General features: G+C 49.9%; 2 protein-coding genes across 6 annotated transcripts; both read right to left on the minus strand.

Moving 5' to 3' along the window:
- Positions 1-1176: 1176 nt before the first annotated feature.
- Positions 1177-11559, minus strand: LOC110124807 (sialic acid-binding Ig-like lectin 14). Of its 4 annotated transcripts, none has more exons than XM_070451639.1 (7): positions 11476-11559; positions 11006-11383; positions 10511-10789; positions 10297-10344; positions 8535-8780; positions 8296-8431; positions 1177-5537 (listed from the first exon to the last, which is right to left on the minus strand). In XM_070451639.1, exons 1-7 carry the CDS (start codon positions 11513-11515, stop codon positions 5513-5515), a joined length of 1152 nt encoding a protein of 383 aa, XP_070307740.1. In that variant the 5' UTR covers positions 11516-11559; the 3' UTR covers positions 1177-5512. The 4 variants fall into 4 exon arrangements, with proteins under 4 accessions (XP_070307740.1, XP_070307739.1, XP_070307742.1 ...); XM_070451638.1 differs by lacking the exon at positions 1177-5537 and adding an exon at positions 7793-8026; XM_070451641.1 differs by lacking the exons at positions 1177-5537; positions 10511-10789 and adding an exon at positions 7793-8026.
- Positions 11560-12344: 785 nt separating this feature from the next.
- On the minus strand, positions 12345-18636 carry LOC110141357 (sialic acid-binding Ig-like lectin 14). 2 transcript variants are annotated; one of them, XM_070451627.1, is made up of 7 exons: positions 17320-18636; positions 16842-17222; positions 16339-16611; positions 16125-16172; positions 14447-14692; positions 14208-14343; positions 12345-12465 (listed from the first exon to the last, which is right to left on the minus strand). In XM_070451627.1, the coding sequence occupies exons 1-7, from the start codon at positions 17357-17359 to the stop codon at positions 12345-12347; spliced, it is 1245 nt and encodes a 414-aa protein (XP_070307728.1). In that variant the 5' UTR covers positions 17360-18636. The 2 variants fall into 2 exon arrangements, with proteins under 2 accessions (XP_070307728.1, XP_070307729.1); XM_070451628.1 differs by lacking the exon at positions 12345-12465 and adding an exon at positions 13116-13938 and having other exon boundaries at positions 17320-18633.
- Between the last annotated feature and the right edge of the window lie 479 nt (positions 18637-19115).

The following is a 19115-nucleotide window of genomic DNA, read 5'->3' on the forward strand; positions in this document are numbered from 1 at the left end:
AAACAGATCGCCAGTCCAGGTTTGATGCATGAGGCAGGGTGCTCGGGGCTGGTGCACTGGGATGACCCTGAGGAATGGGATGGGGAGGGAGGTGGGAGGGGGTTCAGGAGGGGGACACATGTACACCCATGGCTGATTCATAGCAATGTATGGCAAAAACTACTACAATATTGTAAAGTAATTAGCCTCCAACTAAAATAAATAAATAAAACATCCCCATGGATAATTGCATCAAAGAGAATAAAATACCAAGGAATAAATTTCGTCAAGAAGAGACATAAGCCATTGATGAAAGGAACTGAAGAAGACACAAAGAAATCAAAAGATATACATGCTCACAGATTAGAAGAATGAATATTTGGAAAATGTCCATTGTAGCCTTACAATACAGATTTAATTCAATCCTTATCTAGAATACCCATGGCATTTTGAACAGGGCCAGAACAAATAACTCTCAAATTTTTATGATGCCATCAAAGACCTTGAATAGTCAAAACAATCTTGAGAAAGAAGAACAAAGCTGGAGGCATGACACTCTCTGATGTCAACCCTACTACAAAGCTATAGTAATTGAATACAGTCATTAACACTGTATATGCTGGCAGCTGGTAACTAGGTCCTGTCAGGGTGATCATTTTGTAATATATTTTGTGTGGGGCATTCTGTTATACACCCGAAACTAACATACATTTATATGTCATCTATACTTTAATTTTTAAAAGGTATTGAGATATGCAAAGATTCCATAATTGGACAGCCAGCACACTGCATACAAATGAAAAGACTGATGAGGGGATTTTCATAAAATAATTTTTAGACTCCTGCACAGCAAAGAAAAGAGAGAAGAGGGGGAAAGAAAGTCACAAGTCAAGAGACTCACTTTGTAAAGGGTAAATTAGAAGTTTGGAATTAACATGCACACACTATTATATATAAAGTAAATAACCAACAAGGGCCAAATATATAGCACAGGGAACATTACTTGGCACCTTGTAGTAAGCTATGATGGAAAACAAACTGACAAGAATATATATGTTTTATATATTATACATGGAAAAGAACCTGAAGAGACTTTATATATATATATATATCTGAATCACTTTGCTACACTGTGGAACTAACACAACATTATAAATCCATTAACTTCAATTTTTAAAAATACACATACAGAATAAAGAATTCAAATTTTTTTCAAAAAAGACTGCCCAATTTTTATTATTAAATGAGCAAGAAATCAAACAGAAATTTCACAAAAGCAAATATTCAAATGGTTCAACATCATTGCACTGAAGGGAAAGAAATGAAAAGGGCAGTGAGATACTACCACAATGGACAGCAGCGCTGAAAACAGCCTGCAGGTAACACAAGTGCTGCTGAGGATGTAGAAAGTTCAGAGCCCTCATATATGATGCTGGGATGGAAATTCACGTGGCTGATCAAGACAACTCTTTGAGGCTGCCTTCTAGAATGAAATCAATGTCAGCCTTAGGACGAAACACGTCCATCCCCACCAGGAAAGAAGAGCTGTGCTGCTGTGATGTGCTTATTCCCTCAGTCAGGTCCTACACTTTGCGACCCCATGGACTGTAGCCCGCCAGGCTCCTCTGTCCATGGGGATTCTCCAGGCAAGCATACTGGAAGTCAGCTGCCATGCCGTCCTCCAAGGGATTTCCCCAACGCAGGGATCAAACCCCAGTCTCTCACATTGCAGGTGGATTCTTTACCAGCTGAGTCACCGGGGAAGTCTCAGAACACTGGAGTGGGGAGTCTATCCCTTCTCCAGGGGAACTTCCTGACCCAGGAATTGAACCACTTCTCCAGCACTGCAGGCAGATTCTTTACCAACTGAGCTACTTGGGAAGCCCAGAGAAGTGCTAGCCTTCCTACTTTCATCACAACGCTCTTATCAAAGTGGTTTGAAAGAGCCAAAATTGGGAAACAAATGCAATGTCAGAGTATTTTAGACTCAATACATAACTGGAGGTGTAGTCCCACAGAAAATATTATTTGAAAGGCAATAATTACAGCAAACCCAAAAAATTCTTGATACATGTAAAAACACTGATAGCCTGAAAAACAGTGCTGAGACACAGCACACAGTCTGGCTCATGGATCTATCAGGAGAGAAAAATGAGAGCCTGACACTCAAGGTTGCAAACCATCTGACCTGCTTTCTCTCCAACACCGTTGTGTCCCTATTGCTCCTGGACCTTCCTGCCAAGCTGGAGATATAGGTGTCTCTCCCCTCACCCTATAGGCTGTCACACCTCTTAGCACATCACCATCTGAGCTGCCCACCTCCTTCTCTTTATCCCGCTTTCAGTCTCAGCCCAGCCCCCTTCTTTCTGACAGTGTTAGCTGACCACCAGAGGGAGGTGGGAAGAATCTGCTTGCTGAACTTTGTTGTATAAGCATGGTGTTCAGTTCAGTTCACTTCAATTCAGTCGCTCAGTCATGTCTGACTCCTTGCGACCCCATGAATCACAGCACGCCAGGCCTCCCTGTCCATCACCAACTCCCAGAGTTTACTCAAACTCATGTCCATCAAGTCAGTGATGCCATCCAGCCATCTCATCCTCTGTCATCCCCTTCTCCTCCTACCCCCAATCCCTCCCAGCATCAGGGTCTTTTCCAATGAGTCAACTCTTTGCATGAGGTGGCCAAAGTATTGGAGTTTCAGCTTCAGCATCAGTCCTTCCAATGAATACCCAGAACTGATCTCCTTTAGGATGGACTGGTTGGATCTCCTTGCAGTCCAAGGGACTCTCAAGAGTCTTCTCCAACACCACAGTTCAAAAGCATCAATTCTTCGGTGCTCAGCTTTCTTCACAGTCCAACTCTCACATCCATACATGACCACTGGAAAAACCATAGCCTTGACTAGACGGACCTTTGTTGGCAAAGTAATGTCTCTGCTTTTTATTATGCTGTCCAGGTTGGTCATAACTTTCCTTCCAAGGAGTAAGCGTCTTTTAATTTCATGGCTGAAATCACCATCTGCAGTGATTTTGGAGCCCAGAAAAATAAAGTCAGCCACTGTTTCCACTGTTTCCCCATCTATTTGCCATGAAGTGATGGGACTGGATGCCATGATCTTAGTTTTCTGAATATTGAGCTTTAAGCCAACTTTTTCACTCTATTCTTTCACTTTCATCAAGAGGCTTTTTAGTTCCTCTTCACTTTCTGCCATAAGGGTGGTGTCATCTGCATATCTGAGGTTATTGATATTTCTCCTGGCAATCTTGATTCCAGCTTGTGCTTCTTCCAGCCCAGCGTTTCTCATGATGTACTCTGCATATAAGTTAAATAAGCAGGGTGACAATATACAGCCTTCATGTACTACTTTTCCTATTTGGAACCAGTCTGTTGTTCCATGTCCAGTTCTAACTGTTGCTTCCTGACCTGCATGTAGTGTATATACATAAACCTCCATCCAACTGTACCCTTCAGAACTGCAACCTTGCTCAATTTAAGGTAGGCATCAAAAATAAACAGGAAAACTTCATGTTTGAAACAGATCAACCAAAAATATTGGTGCAATAAGAGATTATTTTGCTTTAAAAAGTCTCACAAGAAAGCCAAACGGTAAGATTGATTTTCAGATTTGTATATTGCTTAATAAACTGCTTAATTATGAATGTTGTGATAATTTATACCAGTAATGAAGAAGTAGGTGACTTGACACCAGAAAGAAAAACTGTGTTACTGATTCTACTCTGTGTGGACCTCCACATTGATAGGGAAGTTGAAGACCGGAAACTCAGGTGTTAACCAGGTCACTTTTGGGTCATGAGGGGAGAAGGTCATGTAGAGCTTGACATGGAGGGAGAGGATCAGGGCGGGAGGGGCGGGTTCAGGCAGGACCAAGAGCAGAAGCAGGTAGTAGATGGTGAGCGGACTTCAGAAACATGAGGAGGCAGTAGTGGGTGGGGGGCGGTGTGTTCAATAACCATATTTTATTTTCTATTCCTTATGATGATTTCACATCTTAAAAATCCTGATGGCCCATAAAGGACACTGCCTCCAAGGGTCAGCCAATTCTTAGAAACAGAAAAGGGCTCTAACAAGACCTCATCCTGCAAATGAAAACCAACCAATCCACACCCCATAATGCCCAATCACCCCCTTTGATCCACCCCTCAGTCCCAAACTCACTATTTCCTTTAACCTAAATCACCCACTACAGACAATAGCTACTGAAGGTCACCCCTTCAACCCAGAGGCCAAAAGAATCATTCACAGGAGAAGATCCTAAAGAATTCTCCCCTCTCAGCCTTGCCTCCTCTTTTGGGATTGGAATGAAAACTGACCTTTTCTAGTCCTGAGGCCACTGCTGAGTTTTCCAATTCACTGGCATATTGAGTGCAGCACTTCCACAGCATCATCTTTTAGGATTTGAAATAGCTCAGCTGGAATTCCATTAACCCCACTAGCTTTGTTTGTAGTGGTGCTTCCTAAGGGCCCACTTGCCTTGCACTCCAAGATGTCTGGCTCTAGTCGATAGACTGCACCATCGTGATTATCTGGGTCATGAAGATCTTTTTTGTATAGTTCTTCTGTGTATTCTTGCCACCTCTTCTTAATCTCTTCTGTTTCTGTTAGGTCCATACCATTTCTGTTCTTTATTGTGCTCACCTTTGCATGAAATGCTCTCTTGGTATCTCTAACTTTCTTGAAGAGCTCTCTAGTCTTTCCCATTCTATTGTTTTCCTCTGCTTCTCAGCATTCTTCACTTATGAAGGCTTTCTTATCTCTCCTTGCTATTCTTTGGAAGTCTGCATTCAGATGTATATCTTTCCTTTACTCCTTTGCCTTTTACTTCTCCTCTTTTCTCAGCTATTTGTAAGACAACCATTTTCCTTTTCTGCATTTATTTTTCTTGGGGATGGTTTTGATCACCACCTCCTGTAGAATGTTATGAACCTCCGTTCATAGCTCTTCAGGCCCTCTGTATATTAAATCTAATCTCTTGAATCTTTGTCACTTCCACTGTATAATCGTAAGGGATTTGATTTAGGTCATATCTGAGTGGTCTAGTGGTTTTCCCTACTTTCTTCCATTTCAGTCTGAATTTGGCAATAAGGAGTTCATGATCTGAGCCACACTCAGCTTCTGGTCTTGTTTTTGCTGACTGTATAGAGCTTCTCCATCTTCAGAGGCAAAGAATATAACCAATCTGATTTCAGTATTGACCATCTGGTGATGTCCATGTGTAGAGTGGTCTCTTCTGTTGTTGAAAGAGGGTGTTTGCTATGATGAGTGCATTCTCTTGGCAAAACTCTGTTAGCCTTTGCCCTGCTTCATTTTGTACTCCAAGGCCAAACTTACCTTGAAGTTACTCCAGTTATCTCTTGACTTCCTACTTTTGCATTCCGGTCCCCTCTGGAATGGCATCTGATGAAAAGGCATCTTTTATGGTGTTAGTTCTAGAAGGTCTTGTAGGTCTTCATAGAACCATTCAACTTCAGCTTCTTCAGCATTACTGTCAGGGCATAGACTTGGATTACTTGGATTACTGCGATACTGAATGGTTCGTCCTGGAAACAAAACAACATCATTTTGTCATTTTTGAGATTGCACCTGAGTTCTGCATTTCAGACTCTTTTGTTGACTATGATGGCTACTCCATTTCTTCTAAGGGATTCTTCCCCACAGTAGCAGATGTAATGGTCACCTGAATTAAATTCGCCCATTGCAGTCCATTTTAGTTCACAGATTTCTAAAACGTTGATGTTCACTTTTGCCATCTCCCATTTAACTATTTCAAATTCACCTTGATTCATGGAACTAACATTCCAGGTACCCATGCAATACTACTCTTGACAGCATTGGACCATCACCAGATACATCCATAACTGGGCGTTGCTTTTGCTTTGGCTCCATCTCTTCATTCTTTTTGGAGTCATTTCTGCCCTCTTCTCCAGCAGCGTATTCGGCACCTACTGACCTGGGGAGTTCATCTTTCAGTGTCCTATCCTTTTGTCTTTTCATATTGTTCATGGGGTTCTCAAGGTAAGAATACTGAATTGGTTTGCCATTCCCTTCTTCAGAGGACCACGTTTTGTCAGAACTCTCCACCAAGTCCCGTCTGTCTTGTGTGGCCCTACAATGCATGTCTCATAGTTTCACTGAGTTAGACGAGGTTGTGATCCATGTGATCAGTTTGGTTAGTTCTCTGTAAGTGGTTTCCATTCTGTCTGCGCTCTGCTGGATGAGGATAAGAGACTTGTGCAAGCTTCCTGATGGGAGGGATTGACTGTGGGTGAAACTGTTAAAGTGCTCAACTCAATGTGCCAGCAAGTGTGGAGAACTTGGCAGTAGGCATAGGACTGGAAAAGGTCAGTTTTCATTCCAATCCCAAAGAAGCACAATGCCAAATAATGCTCAAACTACCACACAATTGCACTATTTCACATGCTAGCAAAGTAATGCTCAAAATTCTCCAAGCTAGGTTTCAACAGTATGTGAACTGAGAACTTCCAGATGTTCAAGCTGGATTTAGAAGACGCAGAGAACCAGAAATCAAATTGGCAACATACACTGGATCGTAGAAAAAGCAAGAGAATTCCAGAACATCTACTTCTGCTTCACTGACTACACTAAAGCCTTTGTGTGGATCACAGCAAACTGTGGAAAATTCATAAAGAGATGAAAATACCAGACCACTTTACCTGCCTCCTATAAAATCTGTTTGCAGGTCAAGAAGCAACAGTTAGAACTGAACATGGAAAAACAGACTGGTTCCAAATCGGGAAAGGAATATATCAAGGCTGTATATTGTCACCCTGCTTATTTAACTTATATGCAGAGTGCATTATGTGAAACGCCGGGCTTGATGAAGCACAAGCTGGAATGAAGATTGTTGGGACAGATATTAATAGCGTAGATATGCAGATGACAGCACCCTTATGGCAGAATGTGAGGAGGAACTAAAGAGCCTCTGGATGAAGGTGAAAGAGGTGAGTGAGAAAGCTGCCTTAAAACTCAACATTCAAACAACTAAGATCATGGCATCCAGTCCCATCACTTCATGGCAAATAGATGAGGAAACAAAAGAAACAGTGAAGACTTTATTTGGGGGGTGGGACTCCAAAGTCACTGCAGATGGTTACTGCAACCATGAAATTAAATGATGAATTAAATTAAAATTAAATATTTCCTTCCAAAGCTAGACAGCATGTTGAAAAGCAGAGACATTACTTTGCTGATAAAGGTCTGCATAGTCAAAGCTATGGTTTTTCTAATAGTTGTGTATGGATGTGAGAGATTGACTATAAAGAAAGCTGAGTGCCAAAGAATTGATGCTTTTGAACTGTGGTGTTGGAGAAGATTCTTGAGAGTCCCTTAGACTGCAAGGAGATCCAAACAGTCCATCCTAAAGGAAATCAATCCTGAATATTCATTGGAAGGACTGATGCTGAAGCTGAAACTCCAATACTTTGGCCACCTAATGCCCAGAGCCAACTCAATAGAAAAGGCCCTGATGATGGGAAAGATTGAAGGCAGAAGGAAAAGGGGACGACATGGTTGGATGGCATCACCAACTCAATGAAAAAGAGTTTGAGCAAGATCTGAGAGATGATGAAGGACATGGAAGCCTGGCATGCTGTGCTGCAAAGAGTCAGACATGACTGAGTACCTGAACAACAACAATAAGCCTTGTCTCTCCCTTGGAAACTCGAAGAAAGGCTTCCCCACGCCTGCTCCTGCCTCTTGAGCACAACCTCGTGCTTCCCCCGGGCCCTGCCCTGACTGAGGGGCCATGCATACTTGGTAAATGAATATAGTAAAATCTCTTTTCAATGGGATTTACTCTGTGTCATCACACAGTCACATCTAAAAATTAAAAGGTTAAAACCCCTGGGTGGAAATGAGACAGATTTGGAGTCAAGAGTTTCCAGGGAGAAGCAAACAGTGATGTCCCCACGTCTGTCCTCTGGGCTCTGCATCCTCAGGTGAGTCTCCTCATGACAGGGAGCGAGGCGCGGCCACACCCCTCAGCCCAGCTCCCGAGCGGCCAGCACACCTGCAGAGCCAACGCGGTCTCAGGTCAGAGAGTCAGACCCATTTCACTCATTCTGGGCTCTGCCTCATGGCATGTGGGATCTTAGTTCCCCAACCCGGGATCAAGCCCCTGCCCCCTGCAGTGGAAGCCCGGAGGCTGAACCACTGGACCGACTCGGAAGCCCCTGGAGAGTCACACACTTTAGCTCCAGGCAGGACAGGACCGCCCAGCCCTGCCAACAACTCCAGGCCGTTCCCAGGACTTCCCCGCAGGGGGACAGGTGAGCTCACCTGGTGTAGTAGGTCCAGGTGAGCCCATAGGTGAGGAGGAAGCCAGCCCCCATGAGGGCCCCTCTGATCAGGGTGACGACCAGGGGCCAGGAGCCCTGCGGCTCCTCAGTCTCACAGCTGCAGGAAGGGGGGCCTTCTGGGGAAGGGAGAGGGGGTGAAGCTCAGTCCCCAGACCCAGCCCTCCCAAAGGCACACACCTGCCCCGGCTGCCCGCCCCCAGCACCTGTCCTGCAACTCACTCTGCACAGAGAGGCTGAAGGAAACTTGCTGGGAGCCCAGCGGGTGCTGAGCTCGGCAGGTGACTTCTCCTCCATCCCCGACCCCCACGCGGGGTATCTCCAGGACCCCGGGGTCTGAGCGCTGGGACGGGCTCAGGGGTTTCCCCTCCCAGAGCCAGCTCAGCCTGGCAGGGGGGTTGCTGTTGGCCACACAGACCAGGCGCAGGAACTGGCCCTCCAGGATGGGCAGTGATGTGCCATTCAGATCTGGGTGAGAGATGCTCAGATGAGTGGGTGGAGCCAAGGGCTGTCTCACCCTCGCTCCGCCCACTTCCTGATGCAGAAAGACGGGGCCCTGAGACAAGCACCAAGGATGAGCTCACTGGGGCCGATGAGTCAACAGTCCTGGTGGTCCTGTCAGCCTTCCGGAGAAATGGGAGCTGGTCTGAGGATGGAAGGGAGCGAAGTGGGTGGGAAGCTCACAGGAAGATGTGCCAAGAGAGAGACAGCCCAGAAGATGGGGAGAAAGACACGTGTGTCTGCATCGCGGCAGAGAGGACCCGGAGCAACAGAGACACGACAAGAGTGGGAGAGAGAAGGGAGGGGCAGATGTGCTGGAGCCCGGACAGCAGGCCTGAGAGCGAGAGCGCTGGGCTTTGCTCCAAGGTGACAGGCAAGCAGTAGCAGCCAGTGAGGAGGGGAAGCTTCGGCGTTGGGCGCCGACTCTCACAGGACGCCGCTGGGGCCGAGTGGGGCCTGGACTGGAGATGAGCCTGGAGGCCGGGAGGCTGAGGGAGGAGGCTGATCAGTGGCCCAGGGTCCAGAACAAGCCTGCAGCTGGCTCTGGGGCCAAGGGCATGGAAAGGGGGAAGTGATTTGAGCAGTGAAGCTCTGCAGAGTCCCTGAGTCATGGGTGCAGCCAGTGAGAAAGGGAGATGGGTAGAGGGCTGTCCAGTCACAGCCTGGTTAATGGGGGCACAGGGTGCAGTTGACAGGCATCAGCAAGAGGTGGTTCTGTGCATGCTCAGTTACTCAGTCATGGCTGACTCTTTGGAACCCTATCATCTGTAACCTGCCAGGCTCCTCTGTCCATGGAATTTTCCAGGCAAGAATACTGGAGTGGGTTGCCATTTCCTGCACCCGGGGATCATCCCAACCCAGGGTTCGAACCCATTTATCCAGCGTCTCCTGCATTTCAGGTAGATTTTTACTATCTGAGCCACCAGGGAAGCCTAGTAAACAGGAGTGGCTCCTGGCAAAGATGGTGAAATCAGAGCTGAAAGAGGGCGCAGATCATAGGAGATGAGGACAGACAGAAAATTTTTTTACAGAGAGCAGAATGTACACAGTAATACAAATCACAGAGACAAAAAGTGGAATGCTGGTTGCCAGGGGCTGAAAGGGGTAGGGCAAGGGGAGACCATATCTGATGGGTTTCGAGTTTCGATTCTGCAAAATGGATGGGGCTATGTGGATGGATTGCACAACACCCTGCCTGGATGGACTTCCTGCTGCTGGGCTCTACCCTTAAAAATAGTGAAGATGGTAACTTTGATTGTCTGTGTGTTTTCTCACAGTTAAAACTAAAATTTTAAACAGAATAAAAGGAAAAGGAGCAGGTAAAAGTAATAGTCCATGGATGCGAGACATTGGGGAGACAGGAGGACAGGTCAAGAGCTTGGGGGCTGAGGAGTGAGGGACTGTCTCATCTCCAAGCCCTGAGCCCTGAGCTGGCAGAGACCTGCTCCCATCACAGCCCCAGAGGAGAGACCATCCTTCCTACCTGTGAAGCTTTCCTGAGATATTCTCGTGATCACCAACTGTGGAGCATCTGGGAGGAAAATGGGAGAGGCAGGGAGGCATCAGTGCTCCACCCTAGGAGCCACCTGAGAGGACGGGGCTTTATTGCCCCAATCTCGTCTGGAAAGGGATGCAGGGACACCACCCACCTCCTGCCAACACCGCCCCCAGGGACCCTGCCGCCCCTCCACACTCAGAGGAGACATTGAGCCGCACGGTTCTCTCCAGGGTCCCCTGAGATCCTTGGAGTGTCACCTGACAGGTGAGGTTGGAGCCGTGGTCCTGGGGCCTCGGGGTGAGGGTGAGCTCCGAGGAGTGGAGGGTCCCTGGGTCCATGATGTCAACCGCCTCCCCCACCCAGGAGAACAGGAGAGGGTGTCCCCCACCAGATTCCAGTGACACGGTGCAGGTCAGCTTTGTGGGGCGACCAGCCTCCAGAGGCTCCAGAAACTGGATGTAGGGTTTCCCTGGTGGGGCTGAGGAAGAGAGAGGGAGATGCCTGGGCCCCATGGGGTGTGGGGACCCAGAGAGGGACCCTCAGAGGGACCCGTGCTAAGGGCCACAGCTCACTCCCAGTCCTGGGTCTCTTCTGCACCTGCACATCCCAAGACCTGGAGTGGTCCTACGTCCTGTTCCTATTCTAACAGGAAGGTCCCCACGTCCCAGGGTCCTCTCCTGGGCTCCTGCCATACCTGTCACCTGCAAATTCAGCTTCTTATCTTTGTAACTATATTTCACATCGTCTCTCTCCACCCGGAAGTAGTAGACTCCTGCGTCGCTCAGCCTGGCGTCTCTGATGCTCAGGGAGCAGTCGTTGTTGCTGGGGTCCCCGACGAGGCGGAATCGGCCCCGGGTCTCCGTCTTCACTCGCCTCTTTGGGTTGTTGGTGGCCACAGGATCACTGTGTGGGTCGTCCCCTTCCCGGAACCAGTAGATGAAGGGTTCCACAGAGGAATACCAGGAGCTCCAGGGGTAGGAGAAGGAGCAGGGCACGTGGACGCCCAGGACCGCCTGCACCGTCACGGATTCCTGCACTCGGAGCCTGTACCCTGGATTCTCCTGCAGGGATTCTGCGGACACAGAGGCTGAGCTGCAGCCCCCGCCCCACCTGAGCCGCCCCCCCCCACCCCAGAACCCCTCCCCCACTCCTGCGGCCACTCACCCCCCCATAGCAGGGGCAGCAGGAGCAGCAGGGGCACCATGTTCGCGTCCCCCGGGGTCCAAGTCTCTCTGTCGCGGAAGGTAGTGCCCTGAATGCGGGGTGGGAACCAGGAAGCCCCAACGGGAAGTCAGTTGCTGCCAGAACAGAAGGGAAACTCGGAAGCTAAAGGCTCTGGGGTTTGGGTGGGGGCTGGAACGTCATGCCATCCCCCACCCCCCACCGCCTCCCCATTCCCCCCTACACTGCAGTGGGTGATCGTGGGGCCCCCAGAGTCCCAGAGGCTTCCCAGCACGTGGCTCTGACATGATCGCCTTCCCAATGATGTTCGCGTCCACCGTGGGTCGCCCAGCCCGCAGCGCAATGAGAAAAGAGAAATGAGGTCAGATTCATTTGGAGCCACCCACCCTACAGCAGAAAAACTGGACTTTCCAGAAAAGATACTGAAAATTTTCTCAAATATGTTCCACTTGGGGCAGAAAACAAGCTTCCTGACCCAAATGCGGTGGAGGGTGGAAGCCAGGCAAGAAAGCTGAAGGTGAAAAGCTCCTTTGCCCTGAAGGGTTTTCATAACATGGCAAATGGGGCTGTGGGTCTTCCTGGATCTCAGGGTCTGTGGGACTAGCTGTGGGCCAAAAGACCATGAAAAATGGAGTGGGTGAAGGGAGACCCTTGCCCCATAATTGGAGACTCTGGGCTAGACCTTACCTGAAACACAATTCAGGACCCCTCAGTCTTTCTTCACCATTAAGAAGGGTGAGTGCAGAAGAATTGATGCTTTCAAACTGTACCATTGGAGAAGACTGTTGAGAGTCCCTTGGACAGCAAGGAGATCCAACCAGGCAATCCCAAAAGAAATCAACCCTGAATAGTCATGGAAGGAATGATGCTAAAGCTGAAGCTCCAATACCTTGGCCACCTGATGTGAAGAGCCGACTCACTGGAAAAGACCCAGATGCTGAAAAAGACCTTGATGCTGGGAAAGATAGAAGGCTGGAGGAGAAAGGGAAGACAGGACGAGATGGTTGGATGGCATCGCCGACTCAATGGATGTGAGTTTGAGCAGTCTGCAGGAGCTAGTGAATGACAAGAAGCCCTGCCTGCTGCAGTCCATGAGGTCACCAAGAGTCGGACATGACTGAGAATCTGAACAACGACAGATTGTTTTCAAAGCCACGGGAAGGGCTCGAGCCACGTGTGGAAACAACCTGTAACCTTACTGTTCTTTAGGGGACAAATTTCATGAAGATTTCCTTTTTTTTAAAATGTATTTATTTTAATTGGAGGCTAATTACTTTACAATATTGTAGTGGATTTCCTAAATATGGCCATAAACATAATACATTTGAGACACTCCCAGGAACAAGTTGTGAGAATGAATATTGATTTCATACTTATTTGGATATATGTTTACATCTTTGTTTCTTAGAGAATGAACACTTTTAAAAGAAGGAGGGATAAACTGGGAGGTTGGGATTGACATGTACACACATCTGTGTATAAAATAGATAACCAACAAAGACCACCTGTATAGCACAAGGAACTCTACTCAGGATCTTGTAATAACTTACAGTGGAAATGAATCTGAGAGAGATATACATATATAATGTATCACTTTGCTATACTATGACATGAACACAACATTATACATCAATTATACTTTAATTTAAAAATAAAAATCATACCAAGAACAAAGAACTCAATAAGAAAAAGATTGCCCAGTTTTTATTTTTAAATGGGCAAAAACTCAAACAGGAATTTCACCAAAGAAGATATTAAAATAGCTCAATATCACACATAAAGGAAATAAAAAGGTATGGAGACACTGCCACAGTGGAAGGCAAGACTGAAAACTGAGCCTGCTGGTAATATAAAAGTGATGCTGAAGATACAGACAGCTCAGAACCCTCAAATATGATAGGGGGATGGAAATTCACTTGACCACTCAAGAGAACCCTTTGAGGGTACCTTCTAGAACTAAATATATGCAGTTTCATACCCACCAGGAAAACTTGCTAGCCTTCCTATTTTCATCACAACATTCATATCAACGATATGTTGAAAGAGCCAAAACAAGGAAACAAATACAATGTCATCGTATTTTAGGGTTCATACATAACTGGAGGAATAGTCATACATAAAATACCACTTTCAAGACAAAAACCATAGCAAAACCAACATTGAGTTATTGATATAAGAACATGGATAATCTCATACTAAGTGAGGTGAGTCAGAAAGTCTCCTTTCAATGGAGTTGACGCTTCCTGTTATCATGCAGTCATCACCACAAATAAAAGCCCATGGATGCAAATAACACAGGGTTTCACTGGAGGGTTTCCAGGGAGAAGCAGACAGTGATGTCCCCACATCTGTCCTCTGGGCTCTGCATTCTCAGGTGAATCTCCTCATGACAGGGAGCGAGGCGCGGCCACACCCCTCAGCCCAGCACCCGAGTGGCCAGCACACCTACAGAGCCAACGCGGTCTCAGGTCAGAGAGTCAGACCCATTTCACTCATTCTGGGCTCTGCCTCATGGCATGTGGGATCTTAGTTCCCCAACCCGGGATCGAGCCCCTGCCCCCTGCAGTGGAAACTCATAGGCTCAACCACTGGACCGACTCGGAAGCCCCTGGAGAGTCACACACTTTAGCTCCAGGCAAGACAGGACCGCCCAACCCTGCCAACAACTCCAGGCCATTCCCAGGACTTCCCCTCAGGGGGACAGGTGAGCTCACCTGGTGTAGTAGGTCCAGGTGAGCCCATAGGTGAGGAGGAAGCCAGCCCCCATGAGGGCCCCTCTGATCAGGGTGACGACCAGGGGCCAGGAGCCCTGCGGCTCCTCAGTCTCACAGCTGCAGGAAGGGGGGCCTTCTGGGAAAGGGAGAGGGGGTGAAGCTCAGTCCCCAGACCCAGCCCTCCCAAAGGCACACACCTGCCCCGGCTGCCCGCCCCCAGCACCTGTCCTGCAACTCACTCTGCACAGAGAGGCTGAAGGAAACTTGCTGGGAGCCCAGCGGGTGCTGAGCTCGGCAGGTGACTTCTCCTCCATCCCCGACCCCCACGCGGGGTATCTCCAGGACCCCGGGGTCTGAGCGCTGGGACGGGCTCAGGGGTTTCCCCTCCCAGAGCCAGCTCAGCCTGGCAGGGGGGTTGCTGTCGGCCACACAGACCAGGCGCAGGAACTGGCCCTCCAGGATGGGCAGTGATGTGCCATTCAGATCTGGGTGAGAGATGCTCAGATGAGTGGGTGGAGCCAAGGGCTGTCTCACCCTCGCTCCGCCCACTTCCTGATGCAGAAAGACGGGCCGTGAGACAAGCACCAAGGACGAGCTCACTGGGGCCGATGAGTCAACAGTCCTGGTGGTCCTGTCAGCCTTCCGGAGAAATGGGAGCTGGTCTGAGGATGGAAGGGAGCGAAGTGGGTGGGAAGCTCACAGGAAGATGTGCCAAGAGAGAGACAGCCCAGAAGATGGGGAGAAAGACACGTGTGTCTGCATCGCGGCAGAGAGGACCCAGAGCAACAGAGACACGACAAGAGTGGGAGAGAGAAGGGAGGGGCAGATGTGCTGGAGCCCGGACAGCAGGCCCGAGAGTGAGAGCGCTGGGCTTTGCTCCAAGGTGACGGGCAAGCAGTAGCAGCCAGTGAGGAGGGGAAGCTTCGGCGTTGGGCACCGACTCTCACAGGACGCCGCTGGGGCCGAGTGGGGCCTGGACTGGAGATGAGCCTGGAGGCCGGGAGGCTGAGGGAGGAGGCTGATCAGTGGCCCAGGGTCCAGGACAAGCCTGCAGCTGGCTCTGGGGCCAAGGGCATGGAAAGGGGGAAGTGATTTGAGCAGTGAAGCTCTGCAGAGTCCCTGAGTCATGGGTGCAGCCGGTGAGAAAGGGAGATGGGTAGAGGGCTGTCCAGCCACAGCCCGGTTAATGGCGGCACAGGGTGCAGTTGACAGGCATCAGCAAGAGGTGGCTAAACATGAAGAACATCTCTGGATGTACAGAGTAGGGACAGGACAGGGTGGGTCAGGATGGGGCCACGACCGCAAGTGGAGACTCGGGATGGGAGGAGTCCACCCAGGAAGGTAAAGAGAGGTTGGAATGGGGTCCAGGGTAGAGCTGTGGGCAATGGGAACATGAGTCCCTCTGAAATATGATGACATCAGAGCTGAAGGAGGGTTCCTATCATAGGAGGTGATGACAGACAGAAACTTTTTTTTAAAATAAAAGCGGAAGCTAGAGTAGTCCAAATCACAGACACTAAAAGTGGAAAGCTGGTGGCCAGGGGCTGAAGGGGGAGGGGGCGGTGTCTGATGGGTTTGGCATTTCGGTTCTGCCAATTGGGAAGAGCTCTGTGGATGGGTGGCATCAGACTGTCAGTGGACCTCACCCTACTGAGTGCTACCCTTAAAAGTAGTGAAGATGGTAACTTTGATCGTGTGTGTTTTCTCACAGTTAAAACTAAAATTTTAAACAGAATAAAAGGAAAGGGAGCAGGTAAAAGTAATAGTCCATGGATGCAAGACATTGGGGAGACAGGAGGACAGGTCAAGAGCTTGGGGGCTGAGGAGTGAGGGACCATCTCATCTCCAAGCCCTGAGCCCTGAGCTGGCAGAGACCTGCTCCCATCACAGCCCCAGAGGGGAGACCATCCTTCCTACCTGTGAAGCTTTCCTGAGATATTCTCGTGATCACCAACTGTGGAGCATCTGGGAGGAAAATAGGAAAGGCAGGGAGGCATCAGTGTTCCACCCTAGGAGCCACCTGAGAGGACAGGGCTTTATTGCCCCAATCTCTTCTGGAAAGGGATGCAGGAACGCCACCCGCCTCCTGCCAACACCGCCCCCAGGGGCCCCGCCGCTCCTCCACACTCACAGGAGACGTTGAGCCGCATGGTTGTCTCCAGGGTCATCTGTGCTTCCTGGAGTGTCACCCGACAGGTGAGGTTGGAGCCGTGGTCCTGGGGCCTCGGGGTGAGGGTGAGCTCCGAGGAGTGGAGGGTCTCTGGGTCCATCTTGTCAAGGGCGTCCCCCGCCCAGGAGAACAGGAGAGGTTGTCGCCCAGCACAGGCTACTGACAGTTTGCAGGTCAGCTTTGTGGGGTGACCGGCCTCCAGAGGCTCCACAAACTGGATGTCATGTTTCTCTGCTGAGGTTGAGGAGGAGACAGAGGGAGATTCCTGGCTCCCAGGGTGTGAGGACACGGAAGGGGACCCTCAGAGGGACCCGTGCCTCATGGCCACAGCTCACCCCCAGTACTGGGTCTCTCCTGAACCCAGAACCCCAAGACCTGGAGCAGGGAATGGTCCTACGTCCTGTTCCTGTTCTAATAGGAAAGTCCCCACGTCCCAGGGTCCACTCCTGGGCCCCCTGCCATACCTGTCACCAGCAAATTCAGCTTCTTATTTCTGTAAGTATATTTCACTTCAGGTCCTCTCTCCATTCGCAAGTAGTAGACTCCTGAGTCGCTCAGCCTGGCCCCTTTGATGATCAGGGAGCAGTCGTTGTTGCTGGGGTCCCCGACGAGGCGGAATCGGCCCCGGCTCTCTGGCTTCTCTCGTCTGCTTGGGTCATTGGTGGCCACAGGATCACTGTGTAGGCTGTCCCCTTCCCGGAACCAGTAGATGAGGGGTTCCATAGAGGGATACCAGGGATACCAGAGGTAGGAGAAGTAGCAGGACACGCGGACGTCCATGCACATCTCCACCTTCACGGATTCCTGCACTCGCAGCTCAAATCCTGGAAGCTCCTGCAGGGACCCTGGGGGACACAGAGGTTCAGCGGCAGCTCCAGCCCTTCCCCACGCGTGCCCCCCTCCCCCAGCCGTGCCCCCGTCCCCCACCCCTCCCCCACTCACCCCCCCACAGCAGGGGCAGCAGCAGCAGCAGGGGCACCATGTCGGCATCCGCCAGCACAGAGCCGCTTCGGGTCCCTCTGCTGGGGAGGGAAGCGCCCCGAATGTGGGGAGGGAACGAGGAAGCCCCAACAGGAAGCCAGAGGGTGACGGAGAGAGAGAGCTCTTAAGATCCATAGAAGGGGAAGTTGGGTACCACAGACCGGGGGCGGGGGATGTCTGAGAAATCTCGTTTCCCCATCTCTCTCATTTGTACCTGCAAACTGTGAGCCTAAAACATGAGGCTGGAGACTCCCAGGGCCCCACCGCTGCCCGCGCTTTCCCCGTGTACTGCGCTTCCTACACGGGGTGGGGTGGAGGGTCACCTGGCTAGCTCCCCGGGGATCAGAGCCCCTGAGACGTCCAGAGGCAAATTCATGATCAGGTGTGGGGAGGAGCCCAGGCTGAGCATCCAGGAGACGGAGGGCTGCCCCCGACTCAGGAGAGACGCTGAGATCTCAGGGACAAGTGTGTCTAGATCCCCTGAGATATGGTCCCCGCCGCGAGCCTGGAGCCTCCTGACCCCTTGGAGTTCGCACCATGGTTTGAACCACAATAGTTCGCACCATTCCCATCAGTGCCCTAGTCCCGGGCAGGCTCAAATTCTGGTCCTGCTGTTGACGGTTAAAGCAGACCTGAGCAGCCCGGTGTTTGGAATGCAGAAGCTGAGGGCATAGAGTGTCCGGTTGGGAACCCAGACATCTGCCACTTCACCTGCCACCTGTTCAACTTTCCCAGAATTACTTCGCCACTCTGTGCCTCAGTTTGCGCATCTGAAAAACAGAGATACTAGCAGAAATGCCGATTAAATGAGTTCATGTCTGTCACATGCTTAGGACAGAACCTGGCACTGGCACTTGTTCATTCAATTAAGACTTTGGGGATACAGAGCTTCTGCACACTTCCAGGCTCTGTCTAGGGGACAGAGACCAGAGCAGGGCCAGCCCCACACCCCACCTCGCCCACCTTCAGGGTACCCGGTCATTAGCAAGGAGGGCAGAAGCATCGCTAGGCTGGAAGGTCAAGATCCTGCCCTTGAGACAGACTGGGACCCAGGACCCTTTATGGCAGCGCTTGTACCTGGACAAATGTCTCCCAGAGTGACAAAATACAAAGAAACTATAAGGGACTGAAAATAACTCCACGCATCTGCAGTTGGTGCTAATTATGAGCAATAAGGTACAAAAAGACCAAAACCTAACTGCCCCTTCTGCAGTGTAGGGAGCAAAAACAGGGTACTGGGCCTGATCCCTTCACACAGCACCCCTGAGGGCCTGGGCAGACCACCCAAACCATGCCTCTGGCCCCACCCACTGATCCACCCACCCCCATCCCATTTAAGGGACCAGCTCGCCCCACCTCGGAGTCTCAATAAAGCCTGCCCTGAATTTCTTCTCTGGCCTCTCATCAATTTCTTTTGATTAGAGAGCCCAAGGACGCAGTTCTGGAACACCCTGTGATTATGTCATTATCTTACCCCACGCTCTGATTCATCTGTCAGAGGCGGGAACACAGATAAGATCAGTTTTTATCTGGAAGGAAGTTGCATCTAGAAGCCACAACCTGTAGAAAGAAGGACCATGATTTTGACAGAAGAGGAAATTTTCCTGTAACCTTGTTACTGAAAACAAGTTTGCCTGTCTGAGGAACAGTCAAGTGTTGGAGTTTGAAGGGAAAAAGGTTTACTGCAGGGTCATAGAAGGAGATAGGTGGCTTGTGCTCAAAAACCCCCTGAAATCCACAAAGGGTTTCAGCAAAGC

This window comes from Odocoileus virginianus, chromosome 20 (assembly GCF_023699985.2).
Source record: "Odocoileus virginianus isolate 20LAN1187 ecotype Illinois chromosome 20, Ovbor_1.2, whole genome shotgun sequence".
Lineage (NCBI taxonomy): Eukaryota > Metazoa > Chordata > Mammalia > Artiodactyla > Cervidae > Odocoileus > Odocoileus virginianus.